This window comes from Podarcis raffonei, chromosome 6 (genome assembly GCF_027172205.1).
Source record: "Podarcis raffonei isolate rPodRaf1 chromosome 6, rPodRaf1.pri, whole genome shotgun sequence".
NCBI classification, from domain to species: domain Eukaryota; kingdom Metazoa; phylum Chordata; class Lepidosauria; order Squamata; family Lacertidae; genus Podarcis; species Podarcis raffonei.
Window position 1 is genome coordinate 94,595,882 of NC_070607.1, and position 20,170 is coordinate 94,616,051.

The 20,170-nt window shown below is 43.5% G+C and overlaps 1 protein-coding gene and 1 long non-coding RNA gene across 13 annotated transcripts in view; one reads left to right on the forward strand and one right to left on the reverse strand.

Moving 5' to 3' along the window:
- RTEL1 (regulator of telomere elongation helicase 1) overlaps positions 1–20,170 on the reverse strand; it is a 72,965-nt gene that overhangs the window by 32,427 nt on the left and 20,368 nt on the right. For 11 of the 12 annotated variants that reach the window (XM_053394574.1, XM_053394577.1, XM_053394578.1 and 8 more), the window contains 10 exons: positions 19,744–19,841; positions 18,503–18,558; positions 15,109–15,183; positions 14,302–14,383; positions 12,007–12,139; positions 8,494–8,607; positions 6,758–6,798; positions 6,152–6,237; positions 5,287–5,364; positions 1,261–1,338 (listed from right to left, as the gene is read on the reverse strand). In XM_053394574.1, the coding sequence (XP_053250549.1) occupies positions 1,261–1,338; positions 5,287–5,364; positions 6,152–6,237; positions 6,758–6,798; positions 8,494–8,607; positions 12,007–12,139; positions 14,302–14,383; positions 15,109–15,183; positions 18,503–18,558; positions 19,744–19,841 (841 nt within the window). The remainder of the gene's footprint in view (positions 1–1,260; positions 1,339–5,286; positions 5,365–6,151; positions 6,238–6,757; positions 6,799–8,493; positions 8,608–12,006; positions 12,140–14,301; positions 14,384–15,108; positions 15,184–18,502; positions 18,559–19,743; positions 19,842–20,170) is intronic. The other variant, XM_053394580.1, reaches the window with a different exon arrangement.
- Positions 13,163–14,559, forward strand: LOC128416621 (uncharacterized). Its single transcript, XR_008331258.1, has 2 exons — positions 13,163–13,323; positions 14,372–14,559. It is a non-coding gene; the product is annotated as an uncharacterized LOC128416621 (long non-coding RNA).

A 20,170-nucleotide genomic window follows, 5' to 3' on the forward strand; every position in this document is an offset into this window, starting at 1 on the left:
CTCAGCAGAAAGATATGGAATGACGGAACAGCTTCCTTGAAAGGCCCACTCCTACCAATCTTTTCCTTAGAAGACATATCAGCTGGGAAGCACTGCAGGACATTATCTTAGTTCACACAAGACAGCTGAACAAGCTCATGGCCCAGAGGAAATGCAGACTAGAAGTTGCCACAGTCCAGCAACACCACACAAACAAGCTTCATGTAACCCATGCATGGGGTATTTGACACACAAGCTGGTGTGTTAAAGTTCCTATGAAAGTAGAAACTTTAGGGTTGTGAAAGACAAGAACAGATAGTAGGAAATGAGTTTGAGTTTCTCCATCTTACTGATGAGAACCAGCAAGGAAATGGTATAGTAACAGCCAACAAATATTATATTATTTCCATGTGTGTAATGGAACTTCAGAAGCAGTGTGGTGCAGTGGTTAGAGCATCCAGCTAGCACAGGAAATGCAGGGATTCAAATCCTCACTTAGTGATGACACTCACTGGTGACCCTCTCTGTCACTCTCTTTCAGCCGAAACTGTCTCATAGGGCTGTTGCAGAGATAAAAATGACCAGGTGAGAACCATATACACCACCCTGAGCGAACTGGGAGAGAGTTGGTATAAAAATGTAACTAATAATAACAACTCACAGAAGCAGGACTGCAACAAAATGTTGCAGTATATTTCCACAATTTAACACAACTGCAGAAGATCAAACGTATCCATTCTTAAGGAAATCAGCCCTGAGTGCTCACTGGAAGGACAGATCCTGAAGCTGAGGCTCCAATACTTTGGCCACCTCATGAGAAGAGAAGACTCCCTGGAAAAGACCCTGATGCTGGGAAAGATGGAGGGCACAAGGAGAAGGGGACGACAGAGGACAAGATGGTTGGACAGTGATCTCGAAGCTACGAACATGAGTTTGACCAAACTGCGGAAGGCAGTGGAACAGGAGTGCCTGGCGTGCTCTGGTCCAGGGGGTCACGAAGAGTTGGACACGACTAAACAATTAAACAACAACAACAACAACACAACTGCTCAGATTCTGTTAATTGGTTTCTATTATCTTACAACAACCCTGTAAAAGAGGTTAGGCCAAGAGATTTCAAGCATAAAGTTCCCAGTGAGCTTCATAGCTGAGTGGGGATCTGAATCCGACTCTTCCCCAGTTCTTATGATTCTTAAATGAATAAATTCCCACTGCTACTCTGCACAAGTTGGCTTCTGCAGAGAGTCAAACTTTCATCCTTCTGCAATCTGTTACACATACCTTCCCCCGGCACACAGCCAAGAAAACAGCACCATTAGACTTGGGGCAGACAATCTTCTCATAATAGGCATTTATGACCTAGGAGAGAGAGGAAAAAAAATGTAAATGAAAATTTAAGGACAAACTTGTGTTGTGCCTAGCTCTGGCTTGCTATCAGACACAGAGTTCTCAAGACACTCCACAGGACCTTGAGGAGCAGGCACGGTGCCCTGAATCCAATGCTTAGGATCCCTTTGAGGCGCCCTTCTGATGATGGATGCTGCAGCACAACTGCTGACAGGACTAAAACCCCGTCAGCATATGACACCGCTGCTCAGAGACCTGCACTGACTGCAGATCTGCTACTGCGCCAAGTTAAACGTGCTGCTATCGGTATACAGTGGTACCTCTGGTTAAGTACTTAATTCGTTCCGGAGGTCCATTCTTAAGCTGAAACTGTTCTTAACCTGAAGCACCACTTTAGCTAATGGGGCCTCCTGCTGCTGCCACGCCGCCGGAGCATGATTTCTGTTCTTATCCTAAAGCAAAGTTCTTAACCTGAAGCACTATTTCTGGGTTAGCGGAGTCTGGAACCTGAAGCGTATGTAACCTGAAGCAAATGTAACCTGAGGTACCACTGTATAACACCTTTCAGAGCTTGGGACCGATAAACCTTTGTGATTGCATTACCCCACGTAGCACCTACACTTTGGAACTCCCTGCCTATTGACACCGGCCAGGTGCCTTCACTGTCCCGCCCTGAGACCTCCAGGTATAGGGTGGTAGGTAAGTAAGTAAGTAAATAAATAAATAAATAATACTTTTTTGGGCACCTGCTAAAAACATTCTTGGGACATGGGTGGCACTGTGGGTTAAACCACAGAGCCTAGGACTTGCCGATCAGAAGGTCGGTGGTTCGAATCCCCGCGACGGGGTGAGCTCCCGTTGCTCGGTCCCTGCTCCTGCCAACCTAGCAGTTCGAAAGCACGTCAAAGTGCAAGTAGATAAATAGGTACTGCTTCGTTGGGAAGGTAAACGACGTTTCCGTGCGCTGCTCTGGTTCGCCAGAAGCGGCTTAGTCATGCTGGCTACATGACCCGGAAGCTGTATGCCGGATCCCTCGGCCAGTAAAGCGAGATGAGCGCCGCAACCCCAGAGTCTGCCACGACTGCACCTAATGGTCAGGGGTCCCTTTACCTTTAAAAACATTCTTGTTTAAGCAAACCTAACAAGACATATAGAAGCTATCATGTGTTTTAATCTGCTTTTGGTTTATTGCTGGTTTTAATTATCTTTTGAACGTTCTAAACTGGGTTTTAAACTAAGTCTTTTTAACTGGGTTTTTAACAGGTAGTTTTATTGCTTTATTCTTTTTGTAAATTGCTCTGAGGTTTTATTACAGTCAAGTGGTATATAAATGTTGTGAAATAAATAAAACAAATAAAACTGCCAGAGGAGGAGGTGAAGCAGGCTCCTCGCAGCTCCCTGTTTTCAAGAGTGCCAGCACCAAAAGCTTTCAGTTCTGGGCTGAAGATAAATGGCACATTATGCATCTACGGACCCAAAGTTGTCACTCTACTCGCAAGGGGGCTTCTCGTGAGTAAGGAATCCATGCTACTCCATCAAAGCCAGCAGCTGTGGCTACCATCTGGTTTAGGAGGCCTCCTTCTTGAGCCTTCCACTTGCTGGAAACATCTTGGTCCCAGATCTAGTCACTCTGCCTTGCTCCACTGTTACCTTGCCTGGATACCCTGTGAGCTTAGACTGTTGCCTGACTTTGTCTTTGCATCATGCTTGGCCTTCAACTGATTCCTGGTTTCCTTGGAAAGTACTGTATCTGCAGTCCTGTCATTACATAGAAGCTTACAGCTTCTGTGACTGTGGCCCCATCCCCTGGAGCGTAACAGCTTTCCAACTTCCACTGAAATATACAGGATCTAGGATCCCACTATCTTGCTGACTTTGCTCAATTGGGCAGATGTTAGTTCCATGAATGAGCCACCCCTCATTACGAGAAACCTGCAAATCTCCTATCAGGCCACGTGATACAGCAGCTTCCATGGAACACAACACAAAGAACCTTCAGCACTCCCGTTCCTTATCTTTCCGCAAAGACAAGACAAACAGGAAATATATAGCATTTTATATGCACATAAATGTTCGGAAAATTAGGATAAGCCGCCAGAGAAATTTCAAGGTTAGGAGAATGGTGGGTTTACTTATGGATCGATCTGAGGTTTTTAAAGGAAAGTTCATAAACGAAGTTTATTTTTTAAAAAATGACTGCACTTTGTTTTCAGTGGAATTCAAGCATGAATAACTTTGATAAGAAGAGTTGAACGTGCAGTCCCACCAAGAAGAAAAAGCAATGATGAAGGAAGGAAGCCCTATCTGCAGGGTACACGGTTTTTTCAGAAAAAAACCTTTCCTGTAAAAAGGTTTTGCCCAAGAGGTGTGGTACATGGGAATTATCAAGAGGGGGTGTGTGCGAGGGCTGTTCTATGCAATAAAGTTCCAGAGATTTTTAGCAGATTATTCAAAACACTGCACTGTTTCCAAAGTGCTTCTGTCAGAGGTCAAATCAAATCAAATCTTTATTACGGCCATAGGCCAGCTTAGGGGGGGGAGGTTTACAGTTATTTAAAATCAGAAAAACTATTTCAAAAACTAAAAAGAATTAAAAGTCTATAAAAATCTAAAGGAAGCAAGGGAAATCTAAAATTGCCAGGAGTCAGAAATATGTCCAATGTTCAACTTCCTTTTAACTCACTTGAGCTTTCTGAATGATTTTTTAAATGTTAACCTGCTGTTCATCATACATTCTTATTTAGAGTTATATGGCGTTTCAAGGCCAAAGTGATGAATGCGTACTTGTGATATGTCATATATCTGGCACAGTGGCACTGCTCACCTGGTTTCCAAACCCTGAGTATCACTATCAATTACTGAAAAGGGGAAGAGGAAGGTAAGGGGTGGAACTTGGCATCACGGGTGAAGCATCTGATTGGTTACACTGCTGCGGGACCCTGTGGGAAGCTTCCTGACGCCTTGTCTCTACCCATCTCCCTTTCGGTAACTGGCAGTGGTGCTTGGCACTGGGAAGCCAGGTGAGCAACTCTGCTCTACCAACCACTGCTGCGTATAACCCAAATGTCAGGATTTCGATTAAGGCTCAAGCTTCAGGAAAACACTAATAGAAAAAACAGATACCTTCTGGTGCATGGAGTGCTATATGAGCAGGATAAAACCAATAAAACCGCTAGGAGGAAACTGCCACTATTCCTGTTAGCCCACCTAAGTTTGTGACAACAGTCACGAAATTAAAAGATGCCTGCTTCTTGGGAGAAAAGCAATGACAAACCTAGACAGCATCTTAAAAAGCAGAGAAATCACCTTGCCAACAAAGGTCTGTATAGTTAAAGCTATGGTTTTCCCAGTTGTGATGTACAGAAGTGAGAGCTGGACCATAAAGAAGGCTGATCGCTGAAGAATGGATGCTTTTGAATTCTGGTGCTGGAGGAGACTCTTGAGAGTCCCATGGACTGCAAGAAGATCAAACCTATCCATCCTGAAGGAAATCAGCCCTGAGTGCTCACTGGAAGGACAGATCGTGAAGCTGAGGCTCCAATACTCCTGAAAGAGTATTGAGATATTGGACAGTATGGTGATTAATCCAGGATAGTTCTTGTGTGTGAGAAGAGAAGACTCCCTGGAAAAGACCCTGATGTTGGGAAAGATGGAGGGCACAAGGAGAAGGGGACGACAGAGGACGAGATGGTTGGACAGTGTTCTCGAAGCTACCAGCATGAGTTTGACCAAACTGCGGGAGGCAGTGGAAGACAGGAGTGCCTGGCGTGCTCTGGTCCATGGGGTCACGAAGAGTCGGACACGACTAAACAACAACAATCTCAAGCTGTATATCGGACATCACTAACAACCAGATTCTCTTTTCCCTGGGACCAGGCTCAAGGTTGCTCAGTAGCAGTCTGACTAAGCAGCCAGGAACCAAAGTTACTATGCAGCATAACAGTGTAAAGTCTTGCCAACCTCTGTGAAGGTTCCTTTGTTTCTTGGTTCCACAAACATTGGTTTAACTGCTTCAATTCTTCCAGCTAAATCATGCTCCTGTGAGAAAACAGAAAGAGAGGGACTAGTACAAGTGAGTCAAGCAAGTGAATCAACTACTTCAAACAAGGTGTGGGATTTTCCTGCCTGCTTGATAGATGGAATAAAAGCAGGTGTGCAGTCACCTAAGACACCCCCCGCCTCCACACCAAAACTGGACAAAGGTTTCATGCCTGTTAGCACCAGACAACAAGCTCTGATTCTTTGGATAAGAAAGCAAGAACCCTGGGGCATGTTTCCAACATGTGAGTATTTTTGAAACTCAAGGTTTCCTAAAGTAAACAAGAAATATAGTCTCTCGCTTTATTCCAATGCCACAAGCCAGAAAGTTTTAAATTAAAATGATTGCAAATCATTGCACTAATTTGAATCAAGCCAGAACATGAAAGAGAGGCGATAGCTGTTGGAACCTGTAAGGTAATGCCATCTCAATTGTGTTTTATGCCCTCTGGTGAACAAGTTACTTTGCCTAACTCCTCATTGTATAGAATCTGATCGCTTCAGATCAGATGGGGAAGATGCTCAGGCTGCCAATAGTTACAGCTTTAAGCCATGTCACCATTCAACTCCTTTTTGGCAACAATGCAGTGACAGCAGTTAATGAGGACTGAGCTGAAGACTGTGTGGAGCAATCTTATTATTTCCTTACCATCTGTCAAAACTGTGCACAAAAACTGTGCACAAACACTAATATTGTTTGTATAGGTTCTCGTTAATGACTAGCAGCGTGAACAATGCATATTGCTTAATGTCGCTTTATAGGACAGAAAAGGCCATGGAAACCTACTCTCCAATATTCCAGGCTTTTATCCATGACAGGATATGAAGGGAAGAAAACAAGCAGCCCATGTGGTGTGATTCGAACAAGATTACCTGCCAAAACAAAACAACAAATATTAAGACCAAGTTCACCCTGATTTCAGTATTATTATTTTTAATTAAAAATTTTATTTGCATTTTATTTGATTGGCAGCAGCTCTTCAAGGGTGGAGTCAAGGACATATTTACACCCCCCAAAAGTATTTAACGCCTCAGTTGGTGGGAGATCAAAAAACTTTTTCAGCAGGGGGCAGGTCCACTGTCCCTCAGACCTTGTGGGGGGGGCGGACTATATTTTGACCAAAAAAAAAAAAAATGAACGAATTCCTATGCCCCACAAATAACCCAGAGATGCGTTTTAAATAAAAGCACACATTCTACTCGTGTAAAAACACGCTGATTCCCGGACCGTCCGCGGGCCAGTTTGAGAAGGCGATTGGGCCGCATCCGGCCCCTGGGCCCTAGGCTGACTACCCATGGTGTAGCAGCTGCATTGCTTGGCTAAGTGCACAGTGTTTATTTAAATCCGTGTGGATTTCAGTCATGTTGGAGCAGAAGGTCTTCTCGATCTTACCTATTGTTCTCCCAAGAGATGACAGACACTCTGATGAAAATCTGCAAAAAGAACAACTACCCGTCAGCACCCAGCTTCTACATGTTGGAAAGTAAAGAATGCCTGGTGCCCCCACAGTCATCACCAAAGGAATACAATGAACCGTTTGTCACCCTTAAGACATGGCTATCACTCTCTTCTTTCCCCTATTGACTGATTCACCGAAAAAACAGGTCCCTGTAATTTATTAGAATGTATCTAGTCCTATGATCCAAAGAATCATCTACAGAAGTTATAAAAGTTTAAATAGCTGAGTCATTAACAGTGTCAGCACTAGAAAATTGTGGGTGGGGGACAGAAGAGACAAAGTATATTTCTAGGTGAGCGTGTTAAGATCACTGAAAAAAATTACAGGATATGTTAATGGAAATACAGCAAATGGGGGGAGGGAATCTCCTTGTTTGAGGAAGGGGGCTTGCCTTCCCTGCCCACCCCCATGCCCCCCATGGTCATTAAACTAACAAAAAGGGGTAGGTGGGGTTGAAATGAGTGCAGTGCCTGGTTTAGCCTTCCTCAGAAATCATGCTTATTGTCCTACGTGGAGTGGACTCTTATCTCTGGCCACAGAGAGTCATATGGTGAAGTTCTTACTCTGAAACAGAAACTTCTCACAAGTTTCCTTCACTTTCTGGCTCTTTTGTGTTTGCCTCCCGCACCTTCCTCTCTGAATTAGAGGTGACTGATCCAGAAAGAGAGATATTGGGCTCATTGTGGGTATCTTGATGAAAATATTGACCCAGTGTGTTGCAGCTGTGAAAAATGTGAATCCCGTATTAGGGGTTATTAGGAAAGGAATAGAATCATAGAATCATAGAGTTGGAAGAGACCACAAAGGCCATCGAGTCCAACCCCCTGCCAAGCAGGAAACACCATCACAGCACTCCTGACATATGGTTGTCAAGCCTCTGCTTAAAGACCTCCAAAGAAGGAGACTCCACCACACTCCTTGGCAGCAAATTCCACTGTCAAACAGCTCTTACTGTCAGGAAGTTCTTCCTAATGTTTAGGTGGAATCTTCTTTCCTGCAGTTTGGATCCATTGCTCCGTGTCCGCTTCTCTGGAGCAGCAGAAAACAACCTCTATCCCTCCTCTATGTGACATCCTTTTATATATTTGAACATGGCTATCATATCACCCCTTAACCTCCTCTTCTCCAGGCTAAACATGCCCAGCTCCCTTAGCCGTTCCTCATAAGGCATCGTTTCCAGGCCTTTGACCATTTTGGTTGCCCTCCTCTGGACACGTTCCAGTTTGTCAGTGTCCTTCTTGAACTGTGGCGCCCAGAACTGGACACAGTACTCCAGGTGAGTAAATGAAAGGGAATGAAACAAAAACTCCCAATATCACTATGGCATTGCACAAATCTGGTGAAATCACACTTGGAACACCTTGCACAGGTCTAGTTGCTGGATCTAAAAAATTGTATTTTAGAGTAACAGAAAGCTGGGGTTTGTTCCACAACAGAAAATGAAAATATTAACTGTTTTTCCTTTGCATGTGAAGGAGTGAAGAGAGGGAGGGGTCAAATTCAAGTCCTACTATAACACAGTCTCATAAAGCATTTTGTTATGTATGAATTTGGGCTCTGTATTCCCAAAAATCACAAATACGATTTTTCTGCAGAGAATTTGTGCCGAGCGCATGTGCAGTAAATTGATGCAGTACCCAAGTCTGCAACAAGATTATTAAACTATTACCTTTTTTCATAGGTGGAACTCAGCAAACCACCATCAGGTCCTTTAGGGATTATCCCCACCCAAATCTGGTGTTTATCGATAACGTGTGGGTTTTCCAAACAAACTGGGAAGGGACTAAAGGAAAACAGAAAGGCAGTCAGACTTCACCAACCTGTCATTTCTATAGACTCTATAGCTTAGCTTAATCCTGAGCAACAGGACCATCATATGATGCCAGATAGGATGTCAACCATTTGTAGGCAATTGGTAACTTACATTGGAGCAATTTGCGCTACATTAAATAGATGCACGTTAACCCTTATTCGTTCCAGCAATCAGGAACCATCTTGCTTGCTCAAGGAATTCTACCCTTGGTAGGAGGACACCGACTTAATCCTATCTCCAAGCACACAGGCGTCACACTTGACAATCAATTTTCCTATTCAGAGAATGATGCTCTGGGCTTCCAGCTTCCAGAATCAGAGTCTCTCCCAACACGGTGGGAGAGAGACAGATGGAGTTAATCAGAAATTGATGGGGGAATTCCATTATCCGCATTCCTCTTCGGTTGTAAAAAGAACCAGGCTCCCATCCACAGTTTGCCTGGTGGTCTGGCACTCGGCTTCCCCATGGCATGGAAGGGCAGGGAAAGGCACTGGGTGCACAGAGCACTCCGGCTGCCATGACTGCCCCCGATTCTGCTGTTATAATGAGGCTGTTTTTGGAACAATATTTGGGGGGGGGGGTTAAAAAAAATTGAAGAATAAAATGACGCTCTTAGCGATCTGCAGTTTCTTTTAAAAGTTATATGACAGATATCTATATATGTGCATTCTACCTCCAGTGTTCTGGGTTCACAGCAGTGAAGCCAGAAAGGAACATTAGGTCACTTACCATGCATAGACCTTCCAGGTTGGTATAATGAACTTGTATGAGGAGTTTTAAGTTCTGATTTCCCCAGGGATCATGTGACTTTATTAGTATAACAACCTCCCTCCAGTTTCCCTTTTCTTTTCTTTTCTTTTGGTCTGTGATAAAGCTCTAAAATCTGAGAGATGATAACAGGAAAGACAAAAGAATGAAGAAAACTCAGCAAAGCCACTTGAAGAGGAAATGTAAAGCTGTGATAAGCCTACCGGGCTCTGCTGTCATTTAGAAAGGAAAGTTCCCCTATTAGCTGAAATAGAAGGGAAGGCACTAAACCAGGGGTCAGCAACCTTTTTCAGCCGTGGGCCGGTCCAACGTCCCTCAGACCATGTGGTGGGCTGCACTATATTTTTTTTGGGGGGGGGGGATGAACAAATTCCTATGCCCCACAAATAACCCAGAGATGCATTTTAAATAAAAGCACACATTCTACTCATGCAAAAACAGCAGGCAGGCCGCACAAATAACCCAGAGATGCATTTTAAATAAAAGGACACATTCTACTCATGTAAAAACAGGCTGATTCCCGGACTGTCCACAGGCCGGATTTAGAAGGCACTTGGGCCGCATCCGGCCCCCAGGCCTTAGCTTGTCTACCCCTGTACTAAACTTATCGTGTCCTTTGATGGCCTCTGGTGGTCAAAGAAAACACTGCAGCCTAACTCTTTGAGATCAGAGGTCACCACACTTTTTCAGAGACAGGACCCAACTTTAACTTAAACATGCATTTGGGGACCCATTTCTTTATCGTGTACTTTATGGCAGCAATGCTGCTGTTGTGACCTGCCTTAGATCAGGCTGGGGCTTGACAGAGGGTTCTGATCCAGCAGCTGAAGACTGGTGCTCTAGTGAATATGGCTGCTGCTCCAACTGCAGAGGCGGGGGAAAGGGTGCTGGGGTTTGAGCAGTGGACTTCAGGGGAGGCCTGTGAAGTGAGGGGCCTGCTGGCTGCCAAATCCTCATGCAGCCGCCTATGCTCTTCTAACCCCAAGCCTGGTGGCCAAGAGAGATTCCACATGGGGAGAATTCATGGCTGGAAGCACTTGGGTCTTCCAACGCTGCCTGCTGCAATCCCAGCACTGGCACAGGCCCCATGGGTGAGGTGTTTTGACTGGGTGACTGAATAATAGTAACCTTTCACCAAGTAGGGGCCTCACTGGGTCCTGCTTTTGCCAGTCTGGCTATAGGCCGATCTGGAAGATATTTGTCTTCGCCGTCCCACTTTTCAGACTGAGAAATAAGCATATCTTTGCCTGCAGGCACCATAGCAGCAAAGAAGAGGGGATATAATTAATAATAATAATAATAAATAAATAAATAATAATAATAATAATAATAATAATTTATTTATACCCCGCCCATCTGGCTGGATTTCCCCAGCCACTCTGGGTGGCTTCCAACACAATATTAAAATACAATAGTCTATTAAACATTAAAAGCTATACACAAACTGGATGGGTAGAGGCAGGGACAAAAAACTGGAGAGAGGTTGTTATGTTGATCATCAAAGTCACATGATCCCTGTGTGGCCTGGGCAAATGAACCCTTCATGCGGATGCGTCACATGTCAGCAAGCCAGAGGATATTTTTAAGCCTAACTTATAGGTCCTTTGAAAAAAGGAGTCCAGTCAGCTAAAACAAGTTACTGACCCGGGTGGTATGGAATGACGTAGAAATAGGGATGCCCCAAAATAATGAGGTAGAGTATGTGCACATAAAATACACAACACTGAAGAGGCAAGCACAAGCTAAAAGGTGCATTTAGCAAATAGGCAGAAATTTAAAGAACGAGTCCTCTAGCCTCAGGCACCTGAGTACCTCAGGCGGCGCAATGGGCCAGTGTGCCTGGCTGTTAACCAGAAGGCTGGTGGTTTGAGCTGTGGGCAGGAGAATATGAAAGAAGCAAAAAACTGAGTAAGTCAGGGTCCCTTCCGGCTCTTAGATTCTATGATCTGGTTGGTCACTGTGGACTAATCTATCGCACAACAGCATCTAAAACTGAACACCTGTTAATATGGAACATAAATAGTGGTCCAGTATGGAATTAATAATTGCCTCAAAGTAAGTTGACTAAAAAGAGAAAAAAACACGTATCTCTTCAGTAAATTTTTTGGGCATCTCTCTGCCACGTATACTTTTAGGACCCACCTTATTTCTGTGATTGTAGGTTGTTTTAAGCTTGTTTTAACATTGTGTCTTACTTGCTGTAACCTGCCCTGGGGCAATAGGGTGAAGACCGAGCAATCAATTATCATCATCCTCAGATCACAATTAAATGGCAATTAGTAAATTCAAGAGGCAGGTTTAAACTGGTGCCAATTTCCAAACGATTTAGAGGGAGGACTTTTCCCATGGGACTTCCACATGTACTGAAACTGACCTCCAAGAACAGCCAATCACTGGTTTGCTCAGGGTTCACTTTGCATCACAGGAAATGTGTGATGATGTTTCTTCAAATACCTTGTCAAAAGCATCCCATACATAAGAAATGAACCTTGAACCTGAAAATCCCGTACTGGTTCCTCAATGACTTTCATTGAAACCCAGGACAGGATATGACCTAACTCAAGCTGCCTATTGTCATAGGAACAACAGAAAGAGACTCACATTTGCATTTCCATAGTAAAAGACGATAGTGGAGAGAGTGTCCCGCTAGTGAGAATGATTGTTCGGATTTCCTGACGAACTAACTCGTGCATGCTGTATCCAGGACTGAAACACCAATAGCTCAAGACCTTTCCTGTATCAAACAAAACACCAAGGCAAAACGTTAAGAGGTATTCACTGTGGCTGGAGCAAAGAGCACCGAACCGTAGGTTACTGCAAGCAGATATAGCAGGCCACTTGTAAGCAACCATGGGCCTTGAACTAATTAACATCTTCTCAGACAGCCTTAATGCACAGCATTAAGAAATTGTGAGTTCCAAAAAACTTTTACAAAAGTTATTATTTTTTTAAAATGCCCTAAAACATGTAAACACTATTAAAAGGATCCTTTGAGTGGTCCTTTGTAAAGAGAAGTATCTTATAAACGCCCTGGAGCCTTGGAAGATGTTTCCAAGTAGAAAGGCAACTTTATTTTAATGTCTTGTGCAGAACTGGTTTCCCTTCTGATGGAGAAGAGAAGAAGTTAGGTAGAGCAAGTTCTTGACTGATATAAAACAATTCTATCTTAGGAAGGAAAGCAGTATCTGGGTGTACCTCAATGTTTATCACTGCAGAACTGCATAGATACAAGGAGAGTCAGATCTGAGCGCAGACAGCTCAGCATATCGCCTCTAGAAAAACTGTTCTGAAGGATGAACACATTGACTAGAAGTAGCCATTGGCTGACTTGGGACAAAATTAAAAAATCAATGCAGCTATGTATTATATCACTGGCAGGTAGCACTTTCAGAAAGTGCTTAGCTGTAGGAAATGAGAAGATAGAGAAATGTTGAGATGGTTGAACGATGGGCTCCGAGAGATGAATTCACCAAACCTACAGATTTTAAGCATGGCACAGTTGCCTGTCAGGGGTGAAAATTATGAGAGTATACTCAGAGAACCTCTTTCACTTTGCTCTGTATGATTTTTACATGGAAGGGAGGAGGGGATACCAAGTTTGGGAAGGCGACCATTTAAGTTGGCACTTCACTCGGTATCACATTTCTGGCACAAAAGAAAGTAGAGGCCGAGCATGGAACAAGCAAAGGAATTGCGAGATTTGTATTTGTAGGCAATGCCATTGTTACTTCAATTCTCAAGGTTCTCTTATCAACACTCCAGATTCTTTGTTTTCTGTATTAGTCACCACATTTCTAAACAAGGAAAATGTGTACTGCCTAGACTGCCTGCAGGAGTTTCTGGAACTAAAGTACATGCTATGAACAGTAGGAAGTACTTGAAGTAAACCTAAGCAAGAGTTTTCCCCACTCAGAATTGGTATGTGTAAAATAAATATAATTTATCAAATTACTTACGACAACAACTATGGGGGGTGAAATATTTATATGGGAACATACCTTTGTAATTGCATCAGCATCATTAGAGGCTAAAGGTCAAATGAATTCATTTTTGCTCTTTAGAACACACCAAGTTTGGCTATTGTAATAATGTGAGATATACGCACGCCCTTTGCTTCTGTACATCTCCTTTCATTCAAGCTACAAACAAATCAGTACTTAATTCTAATTTAGGGATGGGAAATATGTAACCTTTCAGATGCTGTTGGACTCCAACCCCCATCATCCCTTGCTGATATGGACAATGACCAAGGATGTTGGGAGTTGTAGTCCAGCAACGTCTGGAGGGCCACAGGTTCCCCACCCCTGCTCTAATTTAAGCATTGATTCCCATTTTGTCCAAAGCAGGGGAACCACGGTTGCAAACTTCAGAACAAGCCAGAATATTAAGCCACAGTTTGAAGTCAGCTTATTCCAAAGATAGCAGCAAAACAGGAAAATCTGTTTAATTTGAGGTTTCCTGATTTAATGACAACTTGTGGCAAAGAGAGAGGTAAGGAATCTGTGCGTGCAGTCAAAAGGCTGATGCATATCATCTGGGGAATGAAAATAGAAGATACTGGTCCTTCTAGCTTCCTTCCTATGTCTAAGACTCCCAGTCCTTGACTACCTAACCTACATGGTCATGCCATTGTTTGCCCTGCTTTTGCCTATCTTTGTCCCCTCAGTTCTTCCCAAAATCAACAGCACAAACACAACATTAAATTTTGGAAGCACAATTACACAGTGCAATGACAAAACTACGCAATGGTTTCACAAAAGCTGGCTAGAAAATGTCCTGGCCAAATGAGATTATAGATTGCTGTCATGACACACAGCTGCCTCCAGTTCTAATTTAAGTTGAAGAAACCTGGGCTGAAAGATTTATATGATCAAAGCAACGTATCAGCATTGTCACCTTGTTTTTTAGTTGCTGACGAGTTCCACAGGTCTGTCCTCTGCTTCTTTTTATGATTACTTGCATCTAGATGGATGTGGACCTAAGAGGCATAATCAATAAATATGAAGTAAAAGAATAGGACGTCTATGCTACTTGCATCACCACAATGATGTTTGTAAGGAAGCAATGAACAGTACCAGCTTCTACTAGCAGGCAACATGTTGTAAGTGGGCCTATGCAGTTTGAACAAGGAACTGAGTAAATTCTGAAAAGGTATCTTTTGCAGCATCTTACAACTGAAAAGGTATAAAGTCACTAATTATACTATGGTGAACTCATGCCGCCCTCTTTTTCCTCAAACTTAATTCAACCGTTTATTGCCAAGCCTATAAAAAACTAAAATCTTTTGACTTTTCAGCACCATAAAGGTAAAGGGACCCCTGACCGTTTGGTCCAGACACGGATGACTCTGGGGTTGAGGCGCTCATCTCGCTTTACAGGCCGAGGGAGCCAGCGTACAGCTTCTGGGTCATGTGGCCAGCATGACTAAGCCACTTCTGACGAGCCAGAGCAGCGCACGGAAATGCCGTTTACCTTCCCGCTGAATTTATCTATTTGCACTTTGATGTGCTTTTGAACTGCTAGGTTGGCAGGAGCAGGGACCGAGCAATGGGAGCTCACCCCATTGCGGGGATTCGAACCGCCGACCTTCTGATTGGCAAGCCCTAGGCTCTGTGGTTTAGACCACAGCGCCACCCGTGTCCCTATTTTCAGCACCACAGGCAAGCTAAAGTAGGAAATCAGCCTCAGAACAGCACAACATACCTTATAATACTTGGAGACCGAGCAGCCCAGGATGGAACTAGACGTGCCTTCTGATGGACGGAAATTAAAAACAGTCTAGGAAACAAGATGGGGGAAAATGTAAGATGGGGAGGGAAAACCCACCATGCCTTTCAACCAAGGTAAATAAGATTCAGCATGCTTCTGAATGGCTTCATCATAAAAACAAAATAATTTCAAAATAAAAAAGGATTTCTGCTGGTTATCCGCAACACCTTTGCAAGGCTTCCAACTCTATCACCAGGCTGAAAGCACACAACAGTCATACCTTGGGTTAAATATGCTTCAGGTTGAGCGTTTTCAGGTTACGCTCCACGGCGACCTGGAAGTAATGGAATGTGTTACTTCCGAGGCGCGCCGCTCGCACATGCGCAGACGCTCAAAATGACGTCACGCACATGCGCAGATGCGGCGAGTTGCAACCCGCGCAGACGTGGGTTGCGTTCACTTCAGGATGCAAGTAGGGCTGCAGAACAGATCCCGTTCGCATCCAGAGGTACCACTGTAAAGGGTAACAGTGTGCAGAAGGGCAATTTGTGGGCGTTTTAGTTCTCATTTTGCCAACGATTACTCCTAGGGTTCCACAGGGTTACTTCTGAGTAGACATAAATAGCCACTTTTCAGTTTAGGAAAAAAGGCGGCTAAGGGGGAACAAGATATTGGTGTATAAGAAATGAATGGCGTATCTTATACAGCACTCTGGACAAAAAGGACTTATTCATGCAGTACATAGTAAAAACCATGTAACTTGCTCCCGCAGCAGGCATTGATGGCCATCACCTTAGTTGGTTTTAAGAGAGAATTAGACAAATTCATGGAGAAGGCTATCAGTGGTTTCTAGCCATGGTGGCTGTGCTCTGTCTCCACGGCTGGAGGCTTAATGCTTCTGAATATCAGTTACTGGAACCCACAGGAGGCCAGAGGGTCCTGATTGCTGGTTTCCCATTTAGGCATCTGGTTGGCCACTGTGAAAACAGGATGCTGGATTAGATGCGCAATTGGCCTGATCCAGCAGCCAGGCTCTTTTTATAGTATTACTAGCGTGGGTGGCACTGTGGTCTAAACCACAGAACCTTGGGCTTGCCGTTCAGAAGGTCAGCCTGGAGAGCCAGTGTGGTGTAGTGGTTAAGAGCGGTAGTCTCGTAATCTGGGGAACCGGGTTCGCGTCTCCGCTCCTCCACATGCAGCTGCTGGGTGACCTTGGGCCAGTCACACTTCTCTGAAGTCTCTCAGCCCCACTCACCTCACAGAGTGTTTGTTGTGGGGGAGGAAGGGAAAGGAGAATGTTAGCCGCTTTGAGACTCCTGAAGGGGAGTGAAAGGCGGGATATCAAATCCAAACTCTTCTTCTTCTTCTTCTTCTCCCATTGCTCGGTCCCTGCTCCTGCCAACCTAGCAGTTCGAAAGCACATCCAAGTGCAAGTAGATAAATGGGTACCACTCCAGCGGGAAGGTAAACGGCGTTTCCGTGCGCTGCTCTGGTTGGCCAGTAAAGCGAGATGAACGCCGCAACCCCAGAGTCGTCCGCGACTGGACCTAACGGTCAGGGGTACCTTTACCTTTACTTTAGTATTACTAGGGGGGCATGGCCCCCCCAACTCACTCTGCAATGCCTGACCTTGCCAAACTGCCTCACTCGTATATCATTTAATTGGCATATAATCATGCCTAATTCATCAATAAATGTACTTTACAAATGTGTAAACACCGGTAAACATATAAAGAGATACAATGACAATATGATGTGTTTTATTAGAATAACTATTGCTGCCCTACTATCCAAATATCTTTAAAAAGTACTGTATTTTTCTGTGTATAAGATGCCCCCATGTATAAGACGCGCCCTGCTTTTAGGGACCCCAAATTTAGAAAATGGGCATATGCACTATTTGTGTATAAGATGCCCCCAGATTTTTAACCTTATTTTAAAGTAAAAAAAACCCTAGTCTTATACATGGAAAAGTACAGTATATATTATAACTTGGAGAGTGATCACCCCCTAGTGGAAGTTAAAAAAACTACATCAGAGAGCTCAAGAAGTTAATAAAAATGAATGGCCTACTACAATTCTGTTTCTAAAAAAATAGTTAATTTCATTATTACTGGTAACTGGGAAGGAGATGCTATTGGACGTTTTGTGGTAGGGGAAATGGCCAAGAATCACTGCTAATATTTTGGATAAAACAGTTTGGATAGATTTACGTTTCCTGTATCACAAGGTATTAATATGAAGCAAGTTTAGGCAATCTGAAAGGATGGTATCCTGAGGAGCAAAAGGTTTCTCAGTACTCTTAAATATACTTCATGGCACTGTAGAAAGAGCGAAATTAAGGCTATCAAAACTTAATCCATGTACAAAAAAATTAACTCATTTGAATTAAGTTTATGAACAAGTTAAATAAGTCTTAGTTCATTTCCTATAATTGCAATGGATAATGACTTTTCTGGAATCTGGAAGATTTGAAATGAAACCCTATGTGGAAATACCACAAGCGAATGCATCTCCCTTTAATCTTTTCTTCTGCAGACTAAACATACCCAACCTCTTGGTTTTGGACACTGTCAATTTCCTGGTCATCCTCCTCTTCTCCAGCCTAAACATACCCAGATTTTTCTACTGCTCTTTTTTCCTGACTCTATCATCATCCTGGTCACCCTCACCAGCATTTCCTGTCAAGACCCATCCAGTGCTCAAAGCAAACATAGAGGTTACTGTGTCTAAAGGATAGGATTCCCATAGGATTTGTTCTTGATCTGCGGGAAAGGTTTACACCAGGCATAGGCAAACTCGGCCCTCCATATGTTTTGGGACTACAACTCCCATCATCCCTAGCTAAAATGACCAGTGGTCTATGCCCGGTTTACACTGCACCAGCTCAATCTGGTCTCCTTAAATCTCTCCCAGTTATGTTCCAGTGAATCACAAATATGCTACAGTTTCTAAACTGAAAAATGCAGACCACATCCTTTGGAACTCTCATTCCATTGTGCACAGTAAATTGGCATTCAAAGCCTCTCTTCAAAGACAAAGAATACCAAGTGGAAATGACCACAGTCTTGATTGCTGCCACCATCAAGCAGAATTTCTTTTTCCTTCATCATAATAAACTTACACAGACACAACCAACCACCCTACCTTATCAAAGCTTCAGACCTGAGCAGGTTGAACATGAGAGTGCAACAGAATTCTGTAAAGTGATTTTAACCATCCTGTTCTCTAATTACCAACTTGCCCCAGGTTTACATAATGTGCATTACGAAGATATTCACAGAATGACATGAAAAGCTCACTTGTAATGTTATTACTGAATTTATAACTCTCTCCATGGTGCCTTTCAGTCTTTGAAACTACAAAAGAGGAGGCAACATATATTTACCTGAATTATGTCTGTAAATTTATGCAACCCAGCTGTATTGATGAATATGCCAGTACCTAAAGGCAGGGGAGAATATTGTAACATTTTTACATGACTTTTCTCACAATCACCAAAAATCCATTTATGAACACTGTGTTGTGGGCATGGAGGCACTGGGCAAAGATTCTGGCATCTGTTACAGTGCCCTGGCCAAAACTAACAAAATGAATTCCAATAGGGACAAATCAGGCATTAATTACTCCCTGGACTCAATCTCCTTTTACTAGAAGTAATTAGCCATCATGGGCAAGGGGGAAGGACACAAAAGATCAGCCACAGAGTACCCTGTCTACATCCTCAGGACACATCAACTGAAACTCATCCCATGAACTTGGACCTGATGGCATTCTGGTACTAGCCCCAAACACTTTTACAAATGAGCCATCAAGGTCAGAGAGGATATAAGCAATTTAATTACATATTCTTATTTATTACATTTATTAGCCACTTTTTTTCTTTTTCACAAAAGTAAACTCAAAACAACGGGACGCGGGTGGCGCTGTGGGTAAAAGCCTCAGCGCCTAGGGCTTGCCGATCGAAAGGTCGGCGGTTCAAATCCCCGCGGCGGGGTGCGCTCCTGCTGCTCGGTCCCAGCGCCTGCCAACCTAGCAGTTCGAAAGCACCCCCGGGTGCAAGTAGATAAATAGGGACCGCTTTATAGCGGGAAGGTAAACGGTGTTCTGTGTGCTGCGCTGGCTCGCCAGAGGCAGCTTGTCACGCTGGCCACGTGACCTGGAAGTGTCTGCGGACAGCGCTGGCCCCCGGCCTATAGAGTGAGATAGGCGCACAACCCTAGAGTCTGTCAAGACTGGCCCGTACAGGCAGGGGTACCTTTACCTTTTTATTTAAACTCAAAACAATTGACAAAAAATTTGCATACTCAAAATGTTTAGCAAACTTATCATAAGATGCCTCTGAAGATTCTAGGATCTCTCCCCATGGACCTCTGTTGCTTATTCACCACCCCCACCATACAGAATAGGTTTCATAATGAGTTCTTGTGTTCAATCATATTCACCATGAATCTCTCACCTGTATTCTAGTTGTCTCCCGCCTTGTTTCATTTTCTCTAGATGTACCTTAACTATTTTCAGGTCTGTTTCTTGGGCTCATGCAATGCTGTGCACTCTCACAATATTATACCCTGCTTTCAAACTTTCTCCCCACCCCCTATTTTTCCAAAGTATAATGTGTGCACTTACGGCCTGCTAAATACTGTAAGATTTGTTCCAGTGACTCAAGGAGAGATGCTTGGGTTTGGGATGTGATTTGGACCTTTTCAAACAGGTCAAATATATAGCTGTAATTTCAAGAAGAAACATAAACAAAATACTGAGTCTTATCCTAGTAGCTAACCAAAGGACAAAATACAAAACAGTCTCACTCCATTTCTCACTAAGGTATTCTACGGTTCTTAGCACATATAAACATTATGTATTTAGAGTTAGAAGAACCACTCAGAATCAACCCCGGAAAAGGCAGATCATTCCATCAGACAAGCAGAAAAGCTTGCACTGAAAGAGCAATCTGCCTAATGCTATGTTGAATTCCTCCCTGTAAGTATGGAGAACCTATTCTGTAACAGAGAGTGGTAATCAAATATGTTTTACTTAACAGTACAGTGGTACC